The sequence below is a fragment of the Zootoca vivipara genome, chromosome 8 (genome assembly GCF_965207765.1).
Source record: "Zootoca vivipara chromosome 8, rZooViv2.hap1.1, whole genome shotgun sequence".
Classification (NCBI taxonomy): Eukaryota; Metazoa; Chordata; class Lepidosauria; order Squamata; family Lacertidae; genus Zootoca; species Zootoca vivipara.
Window position 1 is genome coordinate 56,771,437 of NC_142591.1, and position 26,211 is coordinate 56,797,647.

A 26,211-nucleotide genomic window follows, 5' to 3' on the forward strand; every position below is an offset into this window, starting at 1 on the left:
AAAGCAGTGGACTTTTGAAAGGTAATGCAGGGTAGAGGGTGGGTTTATTTCCCTCGTCTGCAGATGAGAAAACTCCACTCCAACTTTATATGAGAACAGTATGGTTGCCCTGCCGCATCTCATTTGACCCTTCACAACACACTCCAGTTAATTTCGGTGGGCACTTTGTCCTAGTAAACTATAGCTGGATTGCGCAAGTTAAGTACGGTAATATTCACTATTAGCTGCCCGGAGCACTTGGAAGAAATGGCCTATAACATTTTAAAAATAAATCATCAACATGTAGAACCAATTCCACTAGATATTTCAATATAACCAAATGATTTGGGGTATTTTATTTGGACTGTAGCTTTTTAAAAAACTTTTTTTCCTGTTCAAGTTATGAAGCAACGAACAAAATTGCAAGGAAACATTAAACATTAAAATAGCAGCGCTTCTTTTATGTGCAGCTCATTTTGTTTAATAAGCCTCCAAGCAAGTGGCTTAAATAATAACCCTAAACCTGAACAATAAGAATGCTTTATACAGATACTGTAAAATTTGTTAAGTACTTGGCTTCATTAATTCGAACTGAATCAAAGTACAGCACCGCTCTTTTAATAACAGAGCCCTGTAATAATGGGTAATGAATAATTTAATAGGCTTGCCTAGCATGCAGTGTATGTGTGTCTCAAATATGGATGGCTTGTATGTTTTACATATATATAATGAATACAGAAAATTAAAGCTTAAATAAAAATACATATTTTTAAAAGGTATATCTTCTAGTTGGACGTTGGAGACTGTCCAATTAGGTATTCTTATTATAGTAAACAATGTCTCTTGGGAAGTAGTTTTTTATTGTTTTGTTAATTATTATTTTTGAAATATGGAATGTGTATGCTCAATTGTCAGTGTGGAACAAAGATGTGTTTATAATTAAGAAATAGACATTTTAATGTTTATTGTTCTCAGAACACAGGAACTAATAATTTGTCTAAAGAAAAACCGCACAACTCTGAGGCATTCAAGGAGTATGAAATAAGCGCAATCCTGGTCAATGCACTATTTTTTTCCTCTGGTAAACCTGTGTGATATAACTAACCTGTAAAGAAAAGAAAAAAGGCTATTAAGATCTTGAACAGAAAGCGCTTTCTGTAGTGAAATGGTGAAGAGACTGGTGATAGGCACTTGACAGCCCACTAAGCCATTTCCCACAGAGATTCTGTTTAACACTCTCCTCAGTGCTCAGTGATCCAGCACAGAGCTCCATGCTCATTCCAAAAACTCAGGCAGCCAAGGTATTAAGCTGAATTGAACAAAAGAGATGCGGGTAGGAAGCCAAAATCACCAGTTTCTTGATACACTGAAGAAATAAGTGGGAATTAGAGAGAATATCTGCTGAAGTTCATGTAGAATGACCAGCAGCAACGTGGGCAAAAAAAGGAAACAAGGATTCTATTTTTCAAGACCAATCAAGAAGGGGGGGGGGAGAGGGGGCAAGAAGATAGGAAAAGCACAAACAATCAGTGCCTAGTAACTGTATCTTACAGCTAAGGAAGTAAGCAAGTTGGTGAAAATGTTACTATAAATTGTGTTTTCTCTAATGAAAATAAAACACTAAAAGCAATTCAACAAGATGTGAAAGAAAGATGTAAGAGATAATGAAAACTTTTGAGGATTGAATTTCCTTTCATCAAGATTTGTCTGATCCTACTATATGCAGATGAACTGAGGGACACAAGATATCCACCTCTAACTGGCACAGTGACTCAGTTAGGGCAAGCTTTCAATGTTTCTCTTTCCTAGCTCCAAGAAAGCCTGAAAGTATATAATTGATTTATTTTTTTTAACAGAAGCTATAATGTGAGTGTTAGCAAGTGCAAGATCTGATTTCCTTCCTTTGGTTTTAAACGGCTTCTCTTTTCTTTTTGCAAACATCAAGCCGTCCGCCAGAACACATCAGGAGCCACTTTTAATTATTCACCACCACCTCAAAGTTTAAAAAGTAGCTTTAGGTTGGTTAGAAAAACAAAAGAATCCCGGCTGCACAAGCAAACATATTTTTGAAATAAAAGGGGCTAGTTAGATACATGCCAATACTTCTTATGATGGAAATATTTAACTAATAAGTATACATTCCCCTTCTGGGTTAGGTGCTTCAAAAGATGATGGGGCAGTTTCAGGCATGCTTGGATCTGTGTCTAAGCCTGGTGGGGGTGGAAATGGCCTTAGCTGTCCTAGCTGATGATCATTGTTGGAAGAAGGGCAGGGGAGTATGACCCTGCTGAAATTTATTGACTTTTCAGCGCTTTCAATACCACTGACTGTGGTATCTTCTTGGACTCCCTGAGGAGATGGGGTGCAGTGTTTTTCCGTGGTTCTGCTCTTATTTCCAAGGGTGGCTCCAGAGAATAGCACTGGGTGACTTCTGATGGAAAGTGCTGTGAGAAGTTGGTTCCAGAAGTTGTAGTAATGACTTGTTTTTGACCAGGTTGCCCCTGCCTTCAAGGAACAGTTGTTTAGTTTGGGGGTGCTCCTTGAACCATCACTGTCACTACAAGCCCAAGTAGCCTGGGTGGCTAAAGAAGTACCAGCTGCAGCCATTCTTCAATAAGGATACCCTGGCTATGGTCACTCATGCTCTGACAACCTCCAAGGTGGGCAACTGTAACATGTTCTACATCAGGCTGTCCTTGAAGATGCTCCAGAAATTGCAATTAGTGCAAAACGTGCTTGTAGGAGTAGCAGGCCTAGTACATAAAACCCACATTTTAAAACAAGTTCACTGGTGTCATTTTGTCTTCTAGCCCAAGTCAAGGTGCTTACACTTTAAAGACCTGAATGGCTAGGTGCGAGGTATATAAGTGAGGAGAATGGCTTCTCACACATCCATCTGCCCATCCTGTAAAATCAATGGATGGGACCTGAACTGGTGGTCCCTGCACAGGATGACATATGTAGTGCTGGGGTCCATGGAAGGGCCTTTTCAGCGGTGGCTCCATGTCTGAATACCCTCATCACTGAGATGTGCCTAGTGACATTGTTGTTTTCCTTTATGAAACAGGTGAAGACACACCTCTTCTACCAGGCTTTGTGAGGAGGGCAACTGTGACTGAAGTAATTTCTAAATATTTTGAGGATTGTGTTTTATTACAAGTTGTATCAAAACAATTGTTATTTAAGTTCTTGTTGTCAATAATAATAATAATAATAATAATAATTTATTATTTATACCCTGCCCATCTGGCTGGGTTTCTCCAGCCACTCTGGGTGGATTCCAACATTAAAACCCTGTGGCCTTTTGGCACAGGACAGTATTTAAATTAATACCAAACTATTATATATTCTTCCGTCCATGGTGTGCACGATTATTTAGGAGCACTACATTCATTACTTCCCCCCATACCAATGGAAATCAAGTTTCAGGCGGCAACAGACAAGACAGTAACAAAATCATTGGAATATATACAGGATCCTCTGACATTCTTACAACTCTAAATCTTCTAAATAAATTAATAAGCTAAAGTAATTCTGCAGATAATGGTTATACAATGCCTTTTATTGAAGTCCACCCATACCTGAAAGCCTTGGATCCTTGCCAGATATTCCAGTTGCTTTGAAGGTTGCACTGTAGAACAAGGGGCAGTGACTGACATTCCTTTCAGTCCTATAGCTTCAGCAGTGGGAGATGTTCCGTTCATGAGCAGTTCCCTGGCAATTGTAGCTGTATTATTAGTGACAGGAGATGTGCTGAAGAAACAACTAGATGCTTGGCTCATTTCCTTGGAGGACAAATAGTTTACAGGGGTACCAGGGGATGCTTTGTTGCGGCTCGCTTCCATTTCTTGATAAACATCAGGAGAGAGATGGAGTATTCCCTTTGGTGCTGAAAACAAGAACAAAGACCCTTTTTACTCTACCTGTGTTTGTTTAAATATTACATTGCCAGTAAACACATTCTACTTTCAGATACTTCTTATTGAAACCATCAGTTTCATCCTCACAAGTCTCATCATTGTCAATCATCATCAATGATGATATCGTGGCATCTGTTTCTTACTTTCTCTATGTGGAAGATACACTTAAATCTTAACCATCTTCCAGAAATGCATAATAATATTAGATGCCATTTTCAGTGCAGGGCAGTAGATAGAGGCCACATTCACACATAATGCCAAACCTGAACAACCCCAAACAAAACATCAGGCTTCAACCTCCCACCTTCCAACATGGTTGTTGGGGAATTTCCCCACAGCTTTGATTTCCTTTTCCTGAGTCCTGGCTTAGAGTTACTGTATATTTGAACCAGGAATCCTGCTTTAAAATAAAGCTGGCTGATTAACCTCAAAAGAGAGAGAAGACTGTATATCTGACACTTTACTTGGGCTCATTCAGGCTCAATATACAAATGCAACAAGGTTTGGATGATTTTGGGGTTCAATGTTCCACCTAACCTTGGGTGGCCCATAGCTCACTGGCATAGCACAGGTTTTTCCGCAAAGGTCATGTGTTCAGTACTTAGCTTCTTCAGTTAAAATGATATCAGAAAGCAGGGCTGAGGAAGACCTCTTCCTGAGATCTTGCGAGAGCTGCCAGTCAGTGGAAACAATACTGGGCTAGACCAGTGTTTCCCAACCTTAGGTCTTCAGCTGTTTTTTGGACTACAATTCCCATCATCCCTAGCTGGCAAGACCAGTGGTAAGGGATGATGGGAATCGTAGTCCAAAAACAGCTGGAGACCCTAGGTTGGGAAACACTGGGCTAGACGAAGTGATCTGATTCAGTTTAAGAATCTTCAGGGCCCAACATATTAAATACATCACTTTAATACATGCCTGAAATCTGTACCTTGCTCCTTCTGTCCCACCATGACAATCAGAAAAACACCCAACTTTGTAACCGAGATAGTGAAATACAGTGGGAAATAATAGATATATGATTTCTGCTGGGATATTTGCAGAGAAAATCAAGGGACAATGCCAATACAGATGGTGAAGGGCTCACGTTTCCTTTGAATGTGGCCTAATGCAAATCCAGTCTCCATAAAAGCACTTTGGAGATATACAGATACAACATTTTAAATAGCAGGACAGGAACAAAATATATGTATTTGTTCAGAAATAATAACAGAAGTAATATGGTGAAAGAAAACCCATTTAAAATTCCAGTACAGTACTATAAACCTTCTCAAACCACATCAAAAAGTACAGATGTCTAGTCCACTGATGTAATATCACTTCAAACAAACATTTCACATGCTCTCTCAGCCTTTTCAGTGTTTTTACATGATCCACCCAAATATCTAACTGCTGTCTGGAACAATAGTCGGGAATTCGTCCAGATTACTAATCTTTTTAAATGTTAAAACAACTAATATGGAGCATAGGATGAATAAAAAACTCTCCCGCATAATATACCATATGTTTTTCAATTGTATCCACATTACTGTAATAACATCATTCAATTAGCAATAATGACAAGGACTTTCCACTTATGTAACACCTTTTGTTTTGAGGATTTGGAAGCACTATACACGTCAACAAATTATGTCACACAATACTCCTTTGAGGTTTCTGCCATTCCCATCTACTACCAACGATATTTATAAAAATAATCTCATGTTTTAAGTAACATCACATAATAACATTTTCCTACTACTATAAAGGGAACAAAATAGGGGTTTCAGTGCAGAAACTACTGGTGTAAATCCTAGATAGCTACTTTTAAACTTTATTTTTAAGTCCAGTTAACGCATTACATTATAGCTTTGCAATACTTAAGTTGCTGATTAAGAAAGAACCTTTGAACTTCTTGGTTATTTCTTTTTCAAACATACTGTACTGGCTTCTGATCATAAACAGCAAACTATATATAACTGTACATCAATTTTAATATCAAATAGGAGGATTATGTGACCCAGAGTAGTACATGAATAGTATCGTCCTTCTTCTAGATTAGAATAAAAAATATTACAGAAAGTTTGAGGAGCACTTATAGATTGACCCAACCTTTCCCTACTCATGGGAAACAATAGGAAGTGCCTGCAGCCACTGGGTTTTCATAGACCTGTGACATTAAAGCCTCTTTTAAAAAATTAAAAATACTGAAGTGTTTTCTTTTAGTGTCTATATTAAAAGCATTTAACTTTTACTAAACAAAACACACAACACACAATAAAAAAGTCTAGTACAGTCTGTTGTTTAACTTCATCAGGTGGATATTTTAGTTCAAAAAAGGTTTGCTGTAGATCTCTTAGGTGAGATTCTCTACAGACAGAGAATTAAAGCTTAAAACCACGGAGCCACCTGGGATGAACAGAGATATCGGATTCTTATCTCATTATGCATGATCTAGCTTTCTTTTGTGCCTCATTATGCATGATCTAGCTTTCTTTTGTGCCTTGCTCCCCCCCCAGGACCAATTGCAGTCGTTAACAGCCATCAACAGGTTCACCACTCCTATCAGCCCATCACCCATTCCCACCCCCCCACCCCTGAATATAAATAAGGGTCTGGTTGATTCTGTTTCAGTGTATCTGACGAAGTGTGCATGCACACGAAAGCTCATGCCAAAATAAAAACTTAGTTGGTCTTTAAGGTGCTACTGAAGGAATTTTTTTATTTTGTATACAATTACATTAGAAAAAAATATGCGGACTGGAAAGACAGTGGTAATCACTCATTATTTAAAAACTCTAGAAAGGTTTTCTTGAAACTGTAGTCTCAACTGCAATCTTTTGTTTCAAAAACTGCTAAACAATATTCCACTAGTCCAGTGGTTTTTAATTGCATATTATTTGCTTCTTTTATTTCTTATACTTTTGTGTTTTATTGTATTACAATTTAAATAATAATGTTATTATTCAAATTGCAATACAATGTAAGAAATAAAAGAAGCAATAAAACGCAATTAACTATCAATAGGAGTATTGAATGTGATGAAGCTCATTCATGGCACTATTAAGGAAGTCCTGTTCTAGTCCACCATTCAGTAGCCAGACACTACTGGAAACTCACAAGCAACAGGACACAAGGGTGGCAGCTATTCCTAATTGTTTCCAGCATCTGGTGTTGTCATTTAGTCGTGTCCAACTCTTCGTGACCAGCATCTGGTATTCAGAGGATTACGTTCTTATACACAGAGGTCCCAATTCAAAACGAACAACCACTGACAGACCTCTCCTCCATGAATCTGTATAATCCATTTTTAAAAACCATTAAAAGGTTTGCGTGACAGTTCTGCTAACCATTTACAGAAAGAAAAAAGAAAACAAAATGCAATCTGTATGCAACCATACTAAGTGATAGTCTTGCCATGACAGAAAGAGCAAGGAAAGTTACTTATGAGCCTCAACCAAGGAGAAGTACAGAGACTGTGCTGTCATCGTCTGCATCTCAGAATGGTCTACTTTTATAGGACCATTAGACCTATTAGTCGGCATTCATAGGATAGTAGTCTTCAGTTGCTGTTATTAAGAAAACGGTCAGAAATTACACAATCTCTGACTTCACAATCTCTTTCAGAGTTTGACTAAAAGTCTTGGAACTTATCAACTACAGCAATCCAAAATGTATTTCTCAGGATGTGTACACAATTTGTGCAGTCAGATAGAACAGAGTTTTGGAGTCACACATTTCCCCTCCTTCCTCTCCCCACACTCCAAAATTAATAAGCTTCTTTCTGGCTCTTGGCAGGAATGCTTGATTCTGGTTTGTGATCCTGATTTCAACTAAAACTCATGATTTGCTCAAACCATAGGGTTGTAACCAATGGTGTTAATCTACGGATGGAAGACATTCTGTATTAAGAGGGAAACAATTTCCAGTAATTTCCCCTCTTTCCTGCAAGCTTCCGACAGTGCCCCTAAATCTGTTCTGGGGGCATCCAATGCTTTGGAGCAGATTGGGGACCTGCAGAGGAAGATGTAATCCCACCCCTCCTCATTCTACTGGTGGACGCTTTCCAACAGTAGAGTGACACCACGGGATACCACCATAGCTTGTCACATTCAGATGCAACAGCAAACTATGGTTTGCCAGGAACATAGAAAGATTTAGAAATGGTAGCACACAAATTTCAGGTCTATTCTAATTATGTCCGTAATGCGAAACCATGGTTTGACAATATGATATAATGCACTTTATGTTTAGTATATTTTTAGTATACAGTGGTGCCTCGACTTATGAATTCAATCCGTTCCGAAGGCACCTTTGTAAGTCAAAAAATGCCATTGGAAACGCGATTTCCCATAGGAATGCATTGAAAAACGGAAAAAATTGTAAGTCGAAGCAACCCTATCTAAAAATTCGTGAGTTGAAAAATCCCTATCTATAATCGCTGCATTTTCCTTTCGGATATCGAGACATTCGTAAGCGCGCGGCCATCACTCCCATTCGTAAGTCGAAAAATTCGATTGTCAAGTTGTTCGTAAGTCAAGGTACCACTGTATTCTGAACAGCCTCATGGGGACTCGTATACAGAACTGTATAAATCATGATGAAATAATTCCAAGTATTTCTCTATTCAGTCAGTAATAACCATCGAATTGTCAGTACCTTTGGTACCATCATAAATTTATTTTCATAAAAAGGCACGGAAAATACACTCCGAGGCACCCTTTCAATAGTAATAAAGAGCAGAAATACAAGCATGAAGACATTGTGCTTATATTCAGTTTGCACGAAATGCGAGGTAATTTAAACTCTTGAGAATGGTTTGCAAGTACCACTTTTGGAATTTCCATGAAACATCCGTGAAAAAAGGAACAGCAAAACACAAGAATGTGATCACAACAGCCGTCTACAACAGCACTGGTAAACAGAGTGGCTGTTCAGTCGCTATTTTACCGAGAGTAGACAACACAGTAAGAGTGGGAGAGTCAGGTTCAACTGCAGTTCACATGTATTCTGCTTTTTCCATGACACCTCTGCCATTGCTCAACTGAATTCTTCTGGAATACCAATGGCTCTGCCATTTTTTACTTAATTGGCAGTGAGTTCAGGTAGCAGCACTCTACAAAGAGTTTTGAAGAGTGATTCACATTATGTTGTCATCTCAAATATTTTCTGTTGCGTTTCTGCATTTATTTAAGGCAGGTTAACACTATCACCTCCCCCAGTACTTATGTGTGACTTGCTTAATCAGAATGAAGATGAGAAATGGACATTATACTGAAAACAGTGCTGACAGGTCATATCCGCACTCAGATGTGCATTCCAATGTACACATCTAACCAAGGACTACAGTTTTTGATCCAGTAAGCCTTTGTGTGTGTACTTCTCCTTTAGCAGAATGGAGGCGTATACAGGGCTCTGGCATGTCTTTTTGTTTTCTAATATCTAGGTTTTAAGGGTTTTGGGATAAGGCAGAGTGAAGATCAAGACTGAGTGCACTGTGGCTTTGTGACCTGCAAGAAATAAATCCAATAAGCTAAGTCTGTTGCCTTTAAAAAAATCTTTTAGACACTAAATTACACATCTTAGAGAAGAGGCAAAAAGTGTAGTGGTAATGGATTCAGTTCCTTAAGTGGAAATTCTAGGAGTGTCAATGACAGCAACGGTAATTACTGCAAGTATTATAAATTACATATTTGATGGTGCTGTTTCATTAACAAAATATCTGCATCATCAGACACAGAAAGGTATAACATCACAAAAACTGGGCAAACCCAACAACATGGGTGACTCAGTGAAATGACAGATACAGCAGAATGTAGTATCTATTCATAACTAGCTTGTGCTGATAAAGATATGTCCCAACACTACGTCAAAAACTATGGGAGCCAAGGGAACAAGCTAGCAAACAAAACTGAAGAAAACTGATGCATGTAAGTTTATGGTAACAGAAAGAAGTGGTAGCAGTAATCTTATTATATATAAGAACTGACAGATTATTGCATGAGTTCACTATGGTCCATCAATCTAGAAGAGGAACATTCATGTCTTCAAGTTGAAATGAAATACAGCTTTAGGTAGAAAGCTGAGGTCTGGTAAAAGGATGCACAAGAAAGTTAGATCATGATTCAAGGCAGCCAGTTTCTTAACCTTGTTGATAGATATGGCCACAACCAAAAAGGCCATCTTAAAAGAAAGGAGCTGAAGGTCACATATGGCTGAAGACAAGAGAGGAAGCCTTCAAATCCCATCATCTCTGTCCAACAACATCTGGAATGCCACAGGTTTCCTGTTCCTGCTACAGGTATGAAGAGTTTGCCCATGCCAGGAGGACAAAATGAATGGAAGACACAGGTTCAACAGAATCTTCCAGAGAAGGTTAGCGTGTGGATGAGAAAAGATACAATATCCTTAAATCAGTGGATTATATGTAGAGACTGATATGGGATTGAGCATAAGTGAGAAAGGAAGATAGCCATTCTGGTTTGAAAGACAGTACATGTTCCAAGATTTGGAATGTCAGACAACAAACAGAGCCAAATTGTTTTATAGAAACAAAGGAGTGGAATAGCTTTCTGTGCTATCTAAAAAGGGGGTGCAATCTAAACATGGTACTTGCAGTAGATTAACTCTTGCAGAATATATGGGTAAAGAACAAGGAAAATAAAAAGTGTGTGTGTGTGTGTGTGTGTGTGTGTGTGTGTGTGTAATTATTGATGAAGTAGTGATTAGATTTGGTAAATGATTGGTTTCTAAATAATAAAAGTTTAACTCTATACAGTATTTAAATTTCTGTAATTTTCACTAAGTCAAGGAAGAGAGGCAATAGGGAAGTCAAATGTTTTTATGTTTATTGGTATATTAATATAATCTCTGTTTTTACTTTTGATAACATTATAAGCTTTGATTTATTCAAAGAGATGGAATAGAAATTATATTGGATTATATAAAAATTTTGTTGTGTGTATGATTGATGTAGTGATTTATATGTGAAAAAATGAATAACAATATTTAAAAAAGAAACAAAGGAATAGAATCAAGTCTACAAAGATGCATAGAAATGTGTAGTTATCAATGCGCATGAAGTAGATCTGGGGACATCTTCAAAGTTGATGTATTTTCTATACTCAAAAGCTAAGGGATCGGATATTGTGATGTAGGACTCTGTCCCAGTTCTAGAAGAACTGGTCCTGCACTGTGGCAAATGAGAGGATGTTCCCTTGAGAGAGTTAGAGGATACTGCGGTCAAAGGTAGATGCTAGATGTACTATCACAACCACTGCACTATAGGCACCTGGGCCATAAAGAAAAATGTTTTTTTAATCACATGCATTTGAAATAAACTAATCAGAAGGATAAATGCTTAGCTACTAGAAAAGCAAGGAAAATAAAGCTCCAAAGGTAGGTAGAGGCAGGTTTTTTTTGGAGAGAGATACAATTTTCAATGCATTTAGAAGAATGTACCAATCCTACCCATCAGAACATGGGTGGAAGAATTTTCTGTTGCCCTTGGAAGGGTGGGGCAGGGCAGGAGTGCAGACTCCCTAGCTGAAGCTCTTGAAGGTTTTGGAAATGGCTCTGCCCAAGTGCAGAACACAACTGTGGGACCTCAGAGACCAAAAGAAGAAAAACACTGAATCTTTGCAAACAATAGAAAGCTCTCAAAATAAACTAGCAAAACACAATTGTAAAAAAAGTATCACCCTGCCTATCAGATTTGACTTTCTCATATAGCAAACATAAGGAATACATTTTATTCAATCTTGAAGTGACTCATTACCATCCATAGAAAATTCACAAGTGTTAAATTAGCCACAGGAGGGCTCCACTAACATTCCCTGTCCCTGGATCAAAAGAAACATATGGAGACGTGCAAAAGAGAATTCACAAAATTATTCCAACACAAGGTCTATAAATGTCAAACAAGTATGTTTCTCATTTCAGATGAAAACCTATGAGCATGCAAAATTTCATAAATAACTGCTTTAATGTACTTGGTTTATCAAAAAATATTAGTAACTACGAAGTAAATGTGTATGTTCTGACAATCTTATTAAATTATTTCCCCTCATATATTGACAATATATTTCTAGGGGACTTTGGTAAACAGTGCTTCAAATTGTTTTGACATGGCTTTTTACCTGGTACTGTCCAATAAACATAAATTGTTATATTCAGACAAGCTTAGATTTGGAAGGGGGGGAAACCCTATGACATGAATATCTGTTTTTCTCCATGCTTATTCTTCTTTGTTCCTTGGGAGTTCATTAGTTCCTGCTGGTTGTTCACCACCTGAAATCATAATCATCTGTTTGTGACATCACAATTAGTTACTGTGAAAATGATTAGTGTGTCACAAACAGATGATTATGATTTCAGATGGTGAACAAACAGCAGGAGCAGATGGACTCCTAAGGAACAAAGTTCCTGATTTCATGCAAAAGTCCAAAGTAATAAATGAGTTAGGGAAGAAAAACAAGTGTTTTCAAATAAAAGGTTTTCCACGGTTTTGGATTTTCACATGAACATTTCAGATGTAGACTGAATTTAATCCTGATGTATATTAAGAAGAACTTGTTTAAACCATGATTCTGATGAACTGTGTTGTAATGTTGTTTTCAATTTTAAGTTCTATCTGATGTACTTTTAGAAGTCACATGACCTTGAAGAAAGATTATTTTGAACACTGATTGTGGTATAACCAGAGCTAAACTGTTTTATTCTGGGTTTTGTTTTTTTGTTTTTCCTTTTCTGAATGGGCTGCCATGACTATTTGACCCTAAAGTTGCAATCCTAACCCCACTCATCTAGGCATAAAAACCATTCAATTCAACAGGACTCAGTTCTGTTTAGACATTACCAAACATTCAAAAAGGAGAGAAATAGTAATCATGGGGGAATTCAACTTCCCTGATATCTGTTGGGACTCAAACTCTGCCAAGAGTGTAAGGTCTGACAATTTCCTCCATTGCATTGCTGACAATTCCATTTCCCAGAAGATGGAAGAACCAACAAGGGGACCTCAGCAACAGGGAGGAACTGATTGATGAAGTGGAAGTGCGCGGAAACTTGGGAGGAAGATATCATGTCCTCCTGGGTTTCAGGATACAGAGGCAAGGGAAAACTGAGTGTAGTCAGAGGAGGGCAACCAAGATGATCAAGGGTCTGGAAACTAAGTCTTATGAGGAGCGCTTGAAGGGAGCTGGGTATGTTTAGCCTGGAAAAGAGAAGACTGAGAGCACATATGATAGCCATCTTCAAATATCTTAAGGGCTGTCACATGGAGGAGAGAGCATGCTTGTTTTCTCCTGCTCTGGAGGGTAGGACTCGAACCAATGGCTTCAAGTTGCAAGAAAGGAGATTCCAACTAAACATTCGGAAAAACTTTCTGACAGTAAGAGCTGTTCAGCAGTGGAGCAGACTCTCATGAGAGGTGGTGGACTCTCCTTCCTTGGAGGTTTTTAAACAGATGGATGGCCATCTGTCATGGATGCTTTAGCTGAGATTCCTGCATTACAGGGGGTTGGACTAGATGACCCTTGGAATCCCTTCCACCTCTATGATTCTATATTCAGGTAGATAGCCATGTTGGTCTGATGCAGTGTGTATGTATATATATATATATATATATATATATATATATATATATATATATGTGTGTGTGTGTGTGTGTGTGTGTGTGTGTGTGTGTGTGTGTGTAATTGTCCAGTAGCACCTTAGAGACCAACTAAGTTTGTTCCTGGTATAAGCCTTTGTGTATCTGAAGAAGTGTGCATGCACACAAAAGCTTATACCAAGAACTAACTTAGTTAGTCTCTAAGGTGCTACTGGTTCTATGTTCAGGATTGCACTGTAAATTATCAAGTAATTTTTTATTTTATTTTAAAAGTTCCCTGTTGGTACTGGAAGGTTAACTAGGACTTCCATGTTATAAAGAGTCTTTGAAGATCTATACAGCATGGAAACACTACTTTAGCAAAAACACATTTTAAACATTAGAAAAGCTACAGAAAATGGTAGTTACCTTTCCAAATTAGCTTTCAGTTTGGAAATGGGAAGGTTTCATTTCCATGGATGACTGATACTTCTTGCAGATGGGCTTTACTCTACTGAAGCCCTTGCAATACAAAACATGTATAATTTTGGCTGACCTACCCAAACAGGTCATTGGAACTAAAGGTCCTTAAAAGATATTCTGAGGACCATTTTACCTTCCTACATATTATACTACTAAAGCAATTTCTTTGAGAGTAAACTGTTTGGAAGCTTAACCTGTTTAATTTTTTGTGATAAGGGCACAGGAGCAGGGCCAGGAAAAAAAACGGTGTCGGAGTTGGAGGCACTGAACCTGGACTCACTTCAGTTGGAAATTTCATGTAAAACTTCTGCAAGAATGCAGTAGGGGACTGACAGGTACAAGCCCAGAGTTCCAAGCTTCTCTTATTGTGACAGACTGGTTGTTCCAGCCAGTCTAAACTCTGTGGTTAGACCAACACCCAAGAAGAGTGTCATGCATGTTTGTTTTTTATAAATGCCGTAAGTGCTTTTGTTTGGATTGACTAAAAGCTAGGGATCCTAAAAGCTACAGATTCAGACACACACTCTCTCAGGGAGTCTTTATTATCAGCATAGAATGCCTAAAGGGATACAGATCCTAGGTTCCCTGAGAGTAGGTCTTCATAGTATGAGGCAAACATGGGATTCCCAACTTGTGTTTGATTCATAGCACTAAGGTGCACCTGTGAGGATATGTATGAGTAGATGGGGGGTTGCTTAATCCTCCCTTTCTTCAGCACACACAATCCCTCCCTTTCAGCCACGTTTTGTTACAGTTTGATTCCAAGAAATAATGTCAGCCAGTAGGGAAAAATACTTGTGGGGTAAGGGAGTAGTTGCTAAGGAGAATCGGCGCTTAGGGGTGTGTGTGTGTCAACCACCCCACTATTTCCTACCAATCAACCCTTGAAAATGCCCCCTTCACGTTCATTATTTGGCAAATACACTCGTTCCTGAGAGACACCACTGTTTTCCCCTGAGGTAGGATGTAGTTCCACCTTGGGCATCCATCTTTTCTATGGCCGACAGATACATTCTATGGCATAGTCATTTTTTTTCTTGGTTCCTTGCAGAAAAGGCCTTCTTGGAGTTCTGGCACCAATCACAACACTCTCAATACCCAACAGTCACTCTAGATATTGCAATTAGCTTTTGTGGGGTTAAATCTATCTAACCACCCATCACCTACATTTCAACAAAATTATGCTTTGACAAGTGTTCTGATCTACTGTATACAGTAAATGGTGAAAAATATACAGTGCTATTAAAATATTGTTAGATGTTATATAAGCATATTAATCATTTTTATTTATTTTATTTATTAAATTCCTCTACCGCCCGTCATCCGAGGACCACAGGGGAGTTTATAATATCAAAATGTGAAAATGCCTAACATAGCAACAGGCAAAAACACCACCACCACCACCCCAGTTTTAAAGGCCATAGATGGTTTATTTAGCCAATATTTAAATTCAATATTGACATGAACAAACTAAGCATGTTAAAATGTAAAATGTAATGGGATGAAATGGGATGAATTCTGCTTAAGAAGCAGCTGTTACACATACACACAAGCCTGGCCTTAATCTGCACAGACATGTACTAATCTATATTCTCCAGATCCATTAAAACTGGTCTTTCACACCCATAAAGCCAGCTTCAACTGGATTACCCGGTGTCCTGTTTTGAGATGGGTGGGGCTCAGGTATATCAGGAACTCTTATATCAGAAACTAACTACTGTATAGTCCTTTCAGCTAATATTAACACAAGATGAACTGGATGAGAAACATAAATTTCCAAGGTACATTTTAGAGTTGGGGTTTTTGTTTTTACTTCTTTGCCAGTGTCTCAGAAGTTGTCAGTGATGTACATCAGGAAAGACAGCTGGATCAAATGTGTGAAGCAGTAAATGTTCAGGAGGGCCAAAGGGAACCACAAAAATGAGGAAAGGCAAGCAGAAGGAGAAACAATGATGAGAGGAATTTGAGAGAAGCCGGAAGAAGCTTCATTATAAGATTAGAAGAAAAGTATGGCAAGTTTGAGGACAGAGTAACACTCTTGGAGGTAGCAGGTGGACTAGGGGCAGATACCTGGGAACTGTAGTTTCAGAGCTACAATTCTCTGCACCCTTAACAAACCAGAGTTCCCCGGATTCTTGGGGAGAAGTCACATGCTTTAAACATGCATTGAGGGTGCTTTATGACGTGGATTTGCCCTAAGAACGTTCAATATCTATCTGTTCACCCAAATTTTAGTTCAAGCCATGTTTTTCCACAGGACCAAAGATCAGGAGTTAGCAACCTTTTTCAGCCGTGGGCCGGTCCACCATCCCTCAGACCATGTGGTGGGCCGGACTATATTTTGAAGGAAAAAATGAACGAATTCCTATGACCCACATAGATGCATTTTAAATTAAAGGGCCCATTCTACTCATGTAAAAACACGCTGATTCCCAGACCGTCCGCGGGCCGGATTGAGAAGGCTACTGGGGCGCATCCGGCCCACGGGCCTTAGGTTGCCTACCCTTGCTAAAGATCACCTGTCTAAAAACCATGATGGCCTCTACTACTGAATCATTTAAAATTTGTGTATCTCAAAATGAATGCATTGGGGAGAAATTTCAAGTGCTTCACGACATTTTCCCAAGTCAAGAACCAGAGCCATTAGGGTTCTTAGACTCAATTGGATGATTAGGTCTACTCACACTACCTTTGGCAAGAGAACTTCATTAATGGCCTCTATGGTTTTACATATGCTCTGGAAATCTTTAGAAGTCAAGCCTTTATAGATTTCCACTTCTCAGATGCCTACCATCAAGAGCAGAAGGACAACATAAAAACAACAACAAAACTGACCTTATGGAACAAGCATAACTGATATCTCTACAATATCTGAAATTTTGTTCCAGTCTTTTACCCTTCAATCATAATCTCATGTTCAGGTTGCTAGCCAAAGACTAAAAAGTGGGAGGGGAGGAATTAATCAAGTATTAGGCAACACACACATTGCAAAATAGAAAGAAAAATATTGTGATGTACCATTTGACAAGCAAAACATAGGCTACCATCTTTCTTCACAAGACTATAAACATATAAAAAGACATATACTGTACCAGAAAAAAATGTCCTGGATAAACTAACATTATCTATAATAATTTTAAAATGGTAGTTTAAAGCAGAGCAGAAGGTGAGAGAATATTAAAAATCAATGAATATAGAAATGTCACTTACCATTATTTGCTGATTCAGGATATTCAACATTTTGGCCATTCCACCCCTTGATGTCACCTGGCTGACAAAGATAAACAAGAACAAAAATGACTGCATTATATAAAGCAGAAATACTGTGAAATAACATTTCGGGATACATAGAAATTTGTTAGCAGTGGTAGGATGTTTAGAAAGTTCTGCTGCACTGTTTTATCGATAAGAAAATCAGTAGAGTCCTGCTGGATTAAACCAAATATCCATCTTCTGCAGCACCCTATTTTCCACAATGGCCAACAGATGTCTCTGAGAAGCCCACAAATACAACATGAAACTGTCTCCTGTTTTTGCCATCCAGCAACAGGATGTTGTTAGCATCCATCTGTCTCAAGAGACAATAGGGTGTGCCTCCGGGTCTGAAGTCAAACCTCTGCATTAGCACAGAAGTGACCTCCCTGGGGCCAAGCCTGGGCAGTGTGTATTGAGGTCCTGGGATGCACAGATGACAAGACCCGCCTCTCGGCCTCGCTGATGTGGTCCAAAAGAAAGCAGAGCAATACATCTGGCACCATCTGGGCTGCAGGACTTGCCAGAAGGAGGCATACAAGGTGCCATCCAACTGTATTAGGGACTCCACTCTGGATTTGTACAGGGTTTACGCCTTAGGCTTTTCTTCGCCTCAAGGCAGTGGAGGTTAAGATCAGAGTTTTCCTTCTACATGGGTTACCTTCCCAGGTTGATGAGCATCACCTGCCCCTCACTTCCCTCTACAACACAGGCAGAAACCAGCTTCTTGACTTCTTGAACCTAATTCATCTCGTTGATTCAATCTGCCCAAGCCTGTCGTCTCATGCAGGGGAAGTCCCTAACTCACCATGATGTGGCTGCTATTTCATACTGACAACTTCTGGGAGCCACAGGTGGGAGCTGAGTGCCGACAACTTGGGCAAACTACTCCAGAAGGAGCACGATGTGTCTCCCACCAGAGATACTACCCCCTCTCCAAACACCCCATACGCCCTGGGAACAGATACTCAGCAACATTGTTCCATTGCAACAAATAGTCATGGGTGCCCATGCTGCTTCTAAATCTGAAGCTGATAATACAGTCATCATGACTAGGAGCCAGTGACTGGTTTTTCTTCCACGTGTTTGTTGAATCCCCTTCTAAATTCATCTAAGCTAGGGACCATCACCACATGTTGCTACCACAAATTCCATAATTTAATTACGCACTCTCTGGAATTTCCTGTCAATCTGTTTCATTGGATGGCTCCCAGTTTTTCTCCCAGAAGGAGAAAAATATATATTCTGTATCCACTTATTCAATGCCACGCAAGATTTTCATGTCTCCTCTTAATGGCCGTTTCCCCCTTAATCTAAGAAACCCCAAACACTGTAGATTTTCTTGGTTAGATAAATTTCTTTAAAAGCTTTCAGTTGATCAAAAAGGTGTCCATGATTAAACTGGACAGCATTTAATACAAATGTTTATAAGAACCACACATGGTAAGCACCATCTTAAGAGGTGTTACCCCTTGTCTCTCAAATTGCAATGAATGCTTTTCTACTGTGATGCCTGCCAGGAAGTATGCATGCACTGTCTGAAAACAATAATAGGTTCGTTTCTTTAGAAAAAAATATTTTTACTCATATGAAATTTCCATATGCAAATGTAATGAATTGCTTAATCAATTGTTAATTCTTTAACAAGGTAACAGCTCTACTTGAAAGGAACTCATTTTGTTACTATAACACAAATTTGATCTATATCACAATTTGATCTAGCACAAGATGTTTGAGAACTAGTTTTATTATCCTTCAGTAGCAGCTCTTGGCAAAATCCCATATATTACACTATGAAAAGGTTTCAGTTCAGAACCATGTGTGAATGCGCTTGGAATAAGGATTCAGATGGATGCGGGCATTGCATGGGGAAAGGGTTGTACTCTGTGGTAGAGCACACACTTTTCATGCAGAAGATCCCAGGTTCAATTTATCACAGTTACGTCTGGAACCTGCTTTCAGGCCACGGGAAAGAAAACATTTCCAGTTAGTGGTCAGGTACTAAGATCCCCAGGCTGCACAGGCCATTTTGACAGGTGGGTAGGGCTGCCAACCTGTCAAACAACTGACATCAGGTGAAGAAGCATCTCCCCTTGCCAGGAAGCATGAAAAACCAAGAGAGGCAAGGCATCAAAATGATGGTGAGAGCTTCCACCCTCAATCTACTTATCCTAAGGTTCTTCAGAGTCCCAGGGTTTCTCCACAGAAGACACCTAATTGACTCTTCACTCTAATGCAGAGCTTTCCAATTTTTTCATGTTGGTGACACTTTTTAGACCTGAATCATTTTTGCAAACACAATAATTCAGTTTTACTAGCAAACCGAAGGTTAAGCAAATCGCTTTCCAGCCTTGGGTGGAGCACGGGGTGAGTTTGCGTGACACCCCAACACACTTCAGCTGACAACACAGTAATGTGACACGACACACAGTTTGGAAAGCTCTGCTCTATTGAGTATTTTACAAGGACTATGTCATGTGGTTGTATTTGTCCATGGAGTTTTCTTGGCAGGGATACTGGAGTGGCTTGCTGGTTCCTGCTCCAGATGGATCACGTTTAGTCAAAACTCTCCACTATGACCTGTCCATCTTGGGTGGCCCTGCACAGCATAGCTCATAGCTTCTCTGAGTTATTCAAGCCCCGTCGCCACGAGAAGGCAGTGATCCATGAAGGAGTAGTGATGTATGGAAGTGAGAGCTGGACCATAAAAAAGGCTGATAGCCAAAGAATTGATGGTTTTGAATTATGGTGCTGGAGTCCCATGGATTGCAAGAAGATCAAACCTATCCATTCTGAAGGTGCTCACTGGAAGGATAGATCCTGAAGCTGATACAAAGCCAATACTTTGGCCACCTCATGAGAAGAAAAGACGCCCTAGAAAAGACCCTGAAGTTGGGAAAGATGGAGGGCACAAGGAGAAGGGGACGACAGAGGGTGAGATGGCTGGACAGTGTTCTCGAAGCTACCAACATGAGTTTGGCCAAACTGCGGGAGGCAGTGGAAGACAGGAGTGCCTGGCGTGTTCCGGTCCATGGGGTCACGAAGAATCGGACACGACTAAATGACTAAACTACATGTCATGTGGTTAACTTTTTTAAAAACCCTTATTGAGATCCTACCTCTTTTATTTGCTTTTGGAGTTTTTCTTTTGATGCTGTCTCTTACGAATCACTGCAACAGAAAGCTAAATCTAGGTACAGCAAACTGGGAACACATCTACTCACAGCAATGAGACTGGATATATTTAAAGTCTTAGGACAGGGATGGGAACCTGTGGCCTTCCAGATATTGCTGGACTACAACTCTCAGCATGCCTGACTCCCATGCCAGCTGGGGAGGTGGAGTCCAACAACATCTGGAGGGCCACAGGTTCCCCATCCCTAAGATCTTAAAAGAACTATGTGTTGAGGGAGCGTGAAGATATCCCTCTCCTGTATCAGGTATCATTCTTACCTTTTCCATCTGTTCTTGAAGTGAAGATGAGGCTTTATAGCCAAGCTGTAGCAAGATCGCTTCAGCTGCATTTCTTTTTGCTATCTTCTTGTTTGGGCCTGTACCTGTTGTAATCTCGTTTCCTACCTTAACCTAGTAAAACAGAACAAAAAAGTATTAATCATTATAACATTGTTCTTGGAAAGTAAGAGTAATAATATACTTATGCACAGAAGCACTTCTGAAGTTTGCGAGTGTCTTAGAGACAAACATGTATTTGAAGTTCTTATAGTACTTTTCTACTGAACTTGTGAATCAAGAGAAATCTGAGTTCAAATTCTTAGTCACAAAACTAACTGGTGACTTTCAGGAGTCACTTTCTCTCAACCTAGCATATTTCATAGGGTTGCTATGAGGATAAAATGAGAGGAAATGTACTGTATACCTGTACAATTTGAAAGCTTATTTCTTGGGAAATGTGTTTGATCACAGTTACATAATTTCAGAATTTTGGATTTGAGCTGCATTGTACAGATTTTTATTTTGTAGAAAGTAAGTATTTCCTCAAAACACTACAAATGCAATCCTGTACACTTTCTGCTTAGTTGAAGGAAATAACAGGATATAAATTATGTATTAACGAAACAAAACAAAATCTGCTATCAATCAAATCATTAAAAGCACTCTGTATATTCCTCGCAACTAAATATTTATTTCACTGCAAACGTTTTGCAGTGTTTCTGAAATATGCTGAGGCTCAGGCTTTGTCAGACCTGTGCAGGTACCGTAGGAAGTTCTAAAGAAAGTGAATTGTGATTAAGGCTGCAATCCAATAGACACTTATCTGGGAAAAAGTCCCACTGAACATAAAGGGGTTTATTCCTGAATAGAGATGTATAATTATGCTACAAATGAAATGTTTTGGTTTTAAAAATAAAATAAAATAAAATTAGAAAACTACAATGAAGTGAAAATTAATGATGCATGAACTGTTCTTTCTCAGACCTGTAAAGCTGGTTTAGGTATTATTGTAACCTCTATCAAGGATTAAAGGTCTGACTACAAAGAAAAAGCTTGCTGAAATTAACTTTGGGAACAGAACACCAACTAATGTCATCAGAGGTTTTCTTCTGTTTATCTAACGGTCAGCATAAGTAATTGGATCCATTTCATCACATCTAAACTTGCTCTTTGTGTGACAGATAAAAATGAACATATTATCTCTAGATACTTTATTTCCACATTCAATTAGAACAAATGAAAACATGGTTTAGGCACTTTATACAAAAGACAATTTACTTTGATAAGTTTGTGAAGGCCATAATAAATCTTCTGGGACTCTGTCTCTGTCTAATATGATATGATTTTAGCATGAAAATTTCAAAAACAATATCATGTGTCTTAGGTTACAAAGTTTATTTACAACCAGTAGAAACATCTCAACTAAAAGAAACAGGCAGGATCAAACTACAGTCAAACAGCTTCGTTGCGTTTAATAGGCGTTTCAAACACAAGCTTAATTCTCACATTGAAATCAGCAAGACCTGAAAATGCAAATCTTTGATGGGAGTGTATTCTAACTAATGTCCCTTCAAAGAGAAGGCATAATGTGTAATATGTCTATAAAATTGTCATTGTCCAACATCCTTTCTCTTTTTCATGACCAGATAGAAGGGTATTAGAGGGGTGTGTGTGTGTGTGTGTGTGTGTGTGAGAGAGAGAGAGAGAGAGAGAGAGAGAGAGAGAGAGAGAGAGAGAGAGAGAGAGAGAGAGACTGCAATTGGGACAGACAGATAAACAGCTTTCCTCCTTTTGCTCCTATATTCTAGATTGATTAAGGCTAGGGATGCCCCTCTCCCAACTGCAGTCAGCACTGGAGAAAGATGAGAGCTGGACTTGCACCCATCCTTTGCTGCCCAGTAATGGTGGCTTATATGATAAGCCAAGGCGATTTTCATCACAGCCCTCCCCCCTCCCCCTGCAAAAAATCATCTGACCGGTTTTAGCTATACAAAAGGGCGGGAAACCTTTTTGGCTCCAGACGCTAGATCCTTATATTGACGTCACATTGTTGTGGGTTGCCCTGCCCACCTGTAAAATCGCTTATGAGTGGGATTCCCAAGCATGGGAACCGAAGTCCAAAGAGCGCCGCCAGACCTATGCTTTGCGAGCCTTCCCACACTTCTCCTTGCCATCCCTGATGTTGGAGGAGGGGATGGGGATGCTTGTAAATGGAGGATCAAATGGAAGTAGAAGGGCTGTCTTAAAGCCCTTTGCAAAAGTGCCCTTTGAAGTAGCTCCACGCGTCTCCTTTAAGTAAGCATGTTGGTGGGAAGTGGGGAGAGAACAAAGAAACTTGCATTATACAGTGCAGGCTCCTTTCTCCTCTCCCCGCCTTATTAAAGAAGTGCTGCTTCAAAGAGCTCTTTTGCAAGGGGCTTTAACCCCACCTCATCAAATGATGAGTGGGTTTGAAATCTTCCTGCCTTGGCAACTGTGTTTCCCACTGGGAACGAGGCACATAATCAATGCAGGATTAAGCCATGGTGAAGTCGGCTGGTGTGACAGGTGGGTATGATTTGGGGGAAATGACCTCAGGGGCCAAACTGGCGGGGGGGGGAGATATTGGAGGTTCTCCACACCTGCTCTACAAGTTATTAGACAGAGATCTCTCTCAGTTCTACAACTCTTGAAGTTTTGAGATTGTTTAGGGTATGCTGTCAATTTTATGATTGTTGTGAGTTGTTTTTTTTTTAGCTTTATTGACTGATTCACTTTTCCCTGGACTTGAAACAATAAACTGCTTGATGAGTCTTTTCTGTACATTGCAGATAATGTTCAGCCTCAATCATCACACTAGTCTTGTGCAGTGTTTTCTACCACTTCTCTGGTGAGTTGTCTCTAGTGAGCTGTTCTTTCCCATTCCGAGTTCAATATTTTTATAATGAAGAACTTGTACATGCATTTGCTTATTTCCTCCTCCATCCAAATCCATTATCCTTTTGTGCCCAGTCTTGTCAGAATGTAAGTCTGAACCGGCTTTGTTTTAATGATCTGTTCTGCCATTCTGGGAGTCTTTTTAAGCAAATAATAGCAAGAGTATGATTACTATCCAGCAAGCACTGGATGCATCTTTTTACTTGTGACTAAACATGTATATTAATGCAACAACTGAATTCAGGAATGTTTATGTATGTATTTCTTCTAATTTGCAACATGTCACCAGCAACAGGCAACACAACAGACCAGACTTAACAATGTTTGGAAACAGAGATTCTTGGAACATGTTTGGCTGTTTATGTTTCCAACATTGTTTTATTAAAGCTTTCCATATATGCACAATTTGTGGTTCTGCATCTTTCTGCTCTTTTAGATGTGGCAGCCATTTATGCTATGTCACACCCCGGGGGCAACCATTTTGTGAGTGATGCCCCACACCACATTCTCAGAATTCCATATGTGCCCATGGGCCCCCAAAATCTGGTAACCAGTGGTTTCAAACATTTGGAAACGTTTGGATACTTGCACTGATGTATATTTTACATGTAGGTTTGTGTGTAAAAAAATGCATCCTTTTGGCAGGGATAGCTAGTTAAACACACAGAAAGAAAGAAAGAAAGAAAGAAAGAAAGAAAGAAAGAAAGAAAGAAAGAAAGAAAGAAAGAAAGAAAGAAAGAAAGAAAGGACAGCACTGTTCCTCTCATTAGCTTACTTCTATAGCAAGAAAAGTTGAACAGAGAATGACAAAAGAAGTTTTAAATGATCATTTAAAACATTTGAAATATTATACTTGTGTTAATCTTTTTTCTTCTTCTCATTTTGTCAGAGTAAAATAAGTAGAGCAAAAAGCACCAATCTGAACACAATTTGAGGCACCTGCATAACAAACTCTCGGCGTCGAGGCATTCCCCTTTCTGAAATAAGAAGATACTCTGGTTCCTTTTCCCTTTTGGCTTGTTGAATCTGAGCCAGACGGCTAATGGGGTTCATTCCCTGACCATATTCTGGTCCAGTCTAAAAAGAGAGAGGAAGAAATGAAACAGGCTATCATGAAGACAGTTATAAAGGATGTTCCTTTGCTAAGGTGGGTTCTCACCAATTCCACTTCCAACAGTTTACATCCGTTGAGAACTCCTGAACACATCTCCAGGGATGTCATCATATGAAAACATAGCCATAAAAGTGGCATCCACCCATCCTCCTTATGCACAATAAACTATAGCTGTATAGTAACTTTTTTCAAACAACCAAAACATTCTCATATGCATACTCCAAGGAGGAGTTCAGAAGTTTTTGCTTTCATTTCCTGTTAATGGCAGCTTCCTTTTTCATTCAAACCGGAAACTGTGGTCAGCATTAGCTATTGTTTGTCTAAACAAGCCAGTTTTAGAAATCAAGGTTTGATGGTTTGCACAGCACAATGTTTCAGGGACTTTCTGGTTCTCTCTTGCTCTAGAGTTTGAGGCCTGGGGTGCCTGAATAGATGTCTTCTCTGATCCTACCACCTTTCACTAAAAAAACAAAACAGAAAAGTTGCCTAACCTCTGCCTTACATTGCACAAAGAACTGTGGAGTGCCTTTCCCAAAATATTTTTCATTTCAGCTTTCCAAACTCAATAAAACCTTCCAGATTTGTACCAATGCATTCTTGCTCCTTGAGTTTCCCCTCAGACATCATTCCAATTTATACAGAATATAGAAACTACTTAGGGAACCCACCCTTCTGAAGGGTTTTGTCCGTTTCAGTCCTTGCAACAATACTGTGAGCTTGGTGAATTTTACTGGACCACTTATACAGACAGGAAAGGAGAAAGGTCAGAGAGATTAGCTTTTCTAACATTACACAACAAGACAAGATCGAAAGATAGGTTGACACTCGCCCCACCACCCCCAGACAGCCTATATAAAGCATCCCCCATGATAAATTAAGTGTAAGGTAAATGCTTGCTTGAAGCAGATAGCTATCAAACCTGGTAGTGTGGAAGTGTGCGCTGGCAGTAACATGTGCAGCGAGATTAAGGCACAAAATAATTTATCTAATGCCATATGTATTTGGGTCTTATGCCACAATAGTAAGGAAGAATTTATAAGTGAGGTATGAATGAAGTTTGCATACAGACTTCAGCAGTGTTCTGCAAGACAGCTAAGCTAAAGTTGTTAAATGTAAGCGAGTCGGTAATTCAAAATGTAACATGTTTGATTATAGGTCACTGCACTTTTAAACAATAAACTGTATTAATAATAATAATAATAATAATAATAATAATAATAATAATATATTTATACCCCGCCCATCTGGCTGGGTTTCCCCCGCCACTCTGGGCGGCTTCCAACAGAAAAATGAAATAAAATAATCTATTAAACATTAAAAGCTTCCCTAAACAGGGCCGCCTTCAGATGTCTTCTAAAAATCTGGTAGCTGTTTTTCTCTTTGACATCTGATGGGAGGGCGTTCCACAGGGTGGGTGCCACCACCGAGAAGGCCCTCTGCCTGGTTCCCTGCACCTTGGCTTCTCGCAACAAGGGGAAGCGCCAGAAGGCCCTCAGCGCTGGACCTCAGTGTCCGGGCAGAAA

At 39.3% G+C, this 26,211-nt stretch overlaps 1 protein-coding gene across 7 annotated transcripts in view; it reads right to left on the bottom strand.

Annotated features, from left to right (window-relative positions):
• The window catches only part of STAU2 (staufen double-stranded RNA binding protein 2), a 144,558-nt gene that overhangs the window by 73,190 nt on the left and 45,157 nt on the right, over positions 1–26,211 (bottom strand). For 6 of the 7 annotated variants that reach the window (XR_004693237.3, XR_015951516.1, XM_035125951.3 and 3 more), the window contains 4 exons: positions 24,514–24,651; positions 20,659–20,790; positions 17,164–17,224; positions 3,561–3,868 (listed from right to left, as the gene is read on the bottom strand). Coding sequence is in view for 5 of the 7 variants with exons in the window: in XM_035125951.3 (XP_034981842.1) it covers positions 3,561–3,868; positions 17,164–17,224; positions 20,659–20,790; positions 24,514–24,651 (639 nt within the window). In the remaining 2 variants the exon portion in view is untranslated. Of the gene's footprint in view, positions 1–822; positions 1,085–3,560; positions 3,869–17,163; positions 17,225–20,658; positions 20,791–24,513; positions 24,652–26,211 lie in introns of those variants that run through there. The other variant, XM_088675619.1, reaches the window with a different exon arrangement.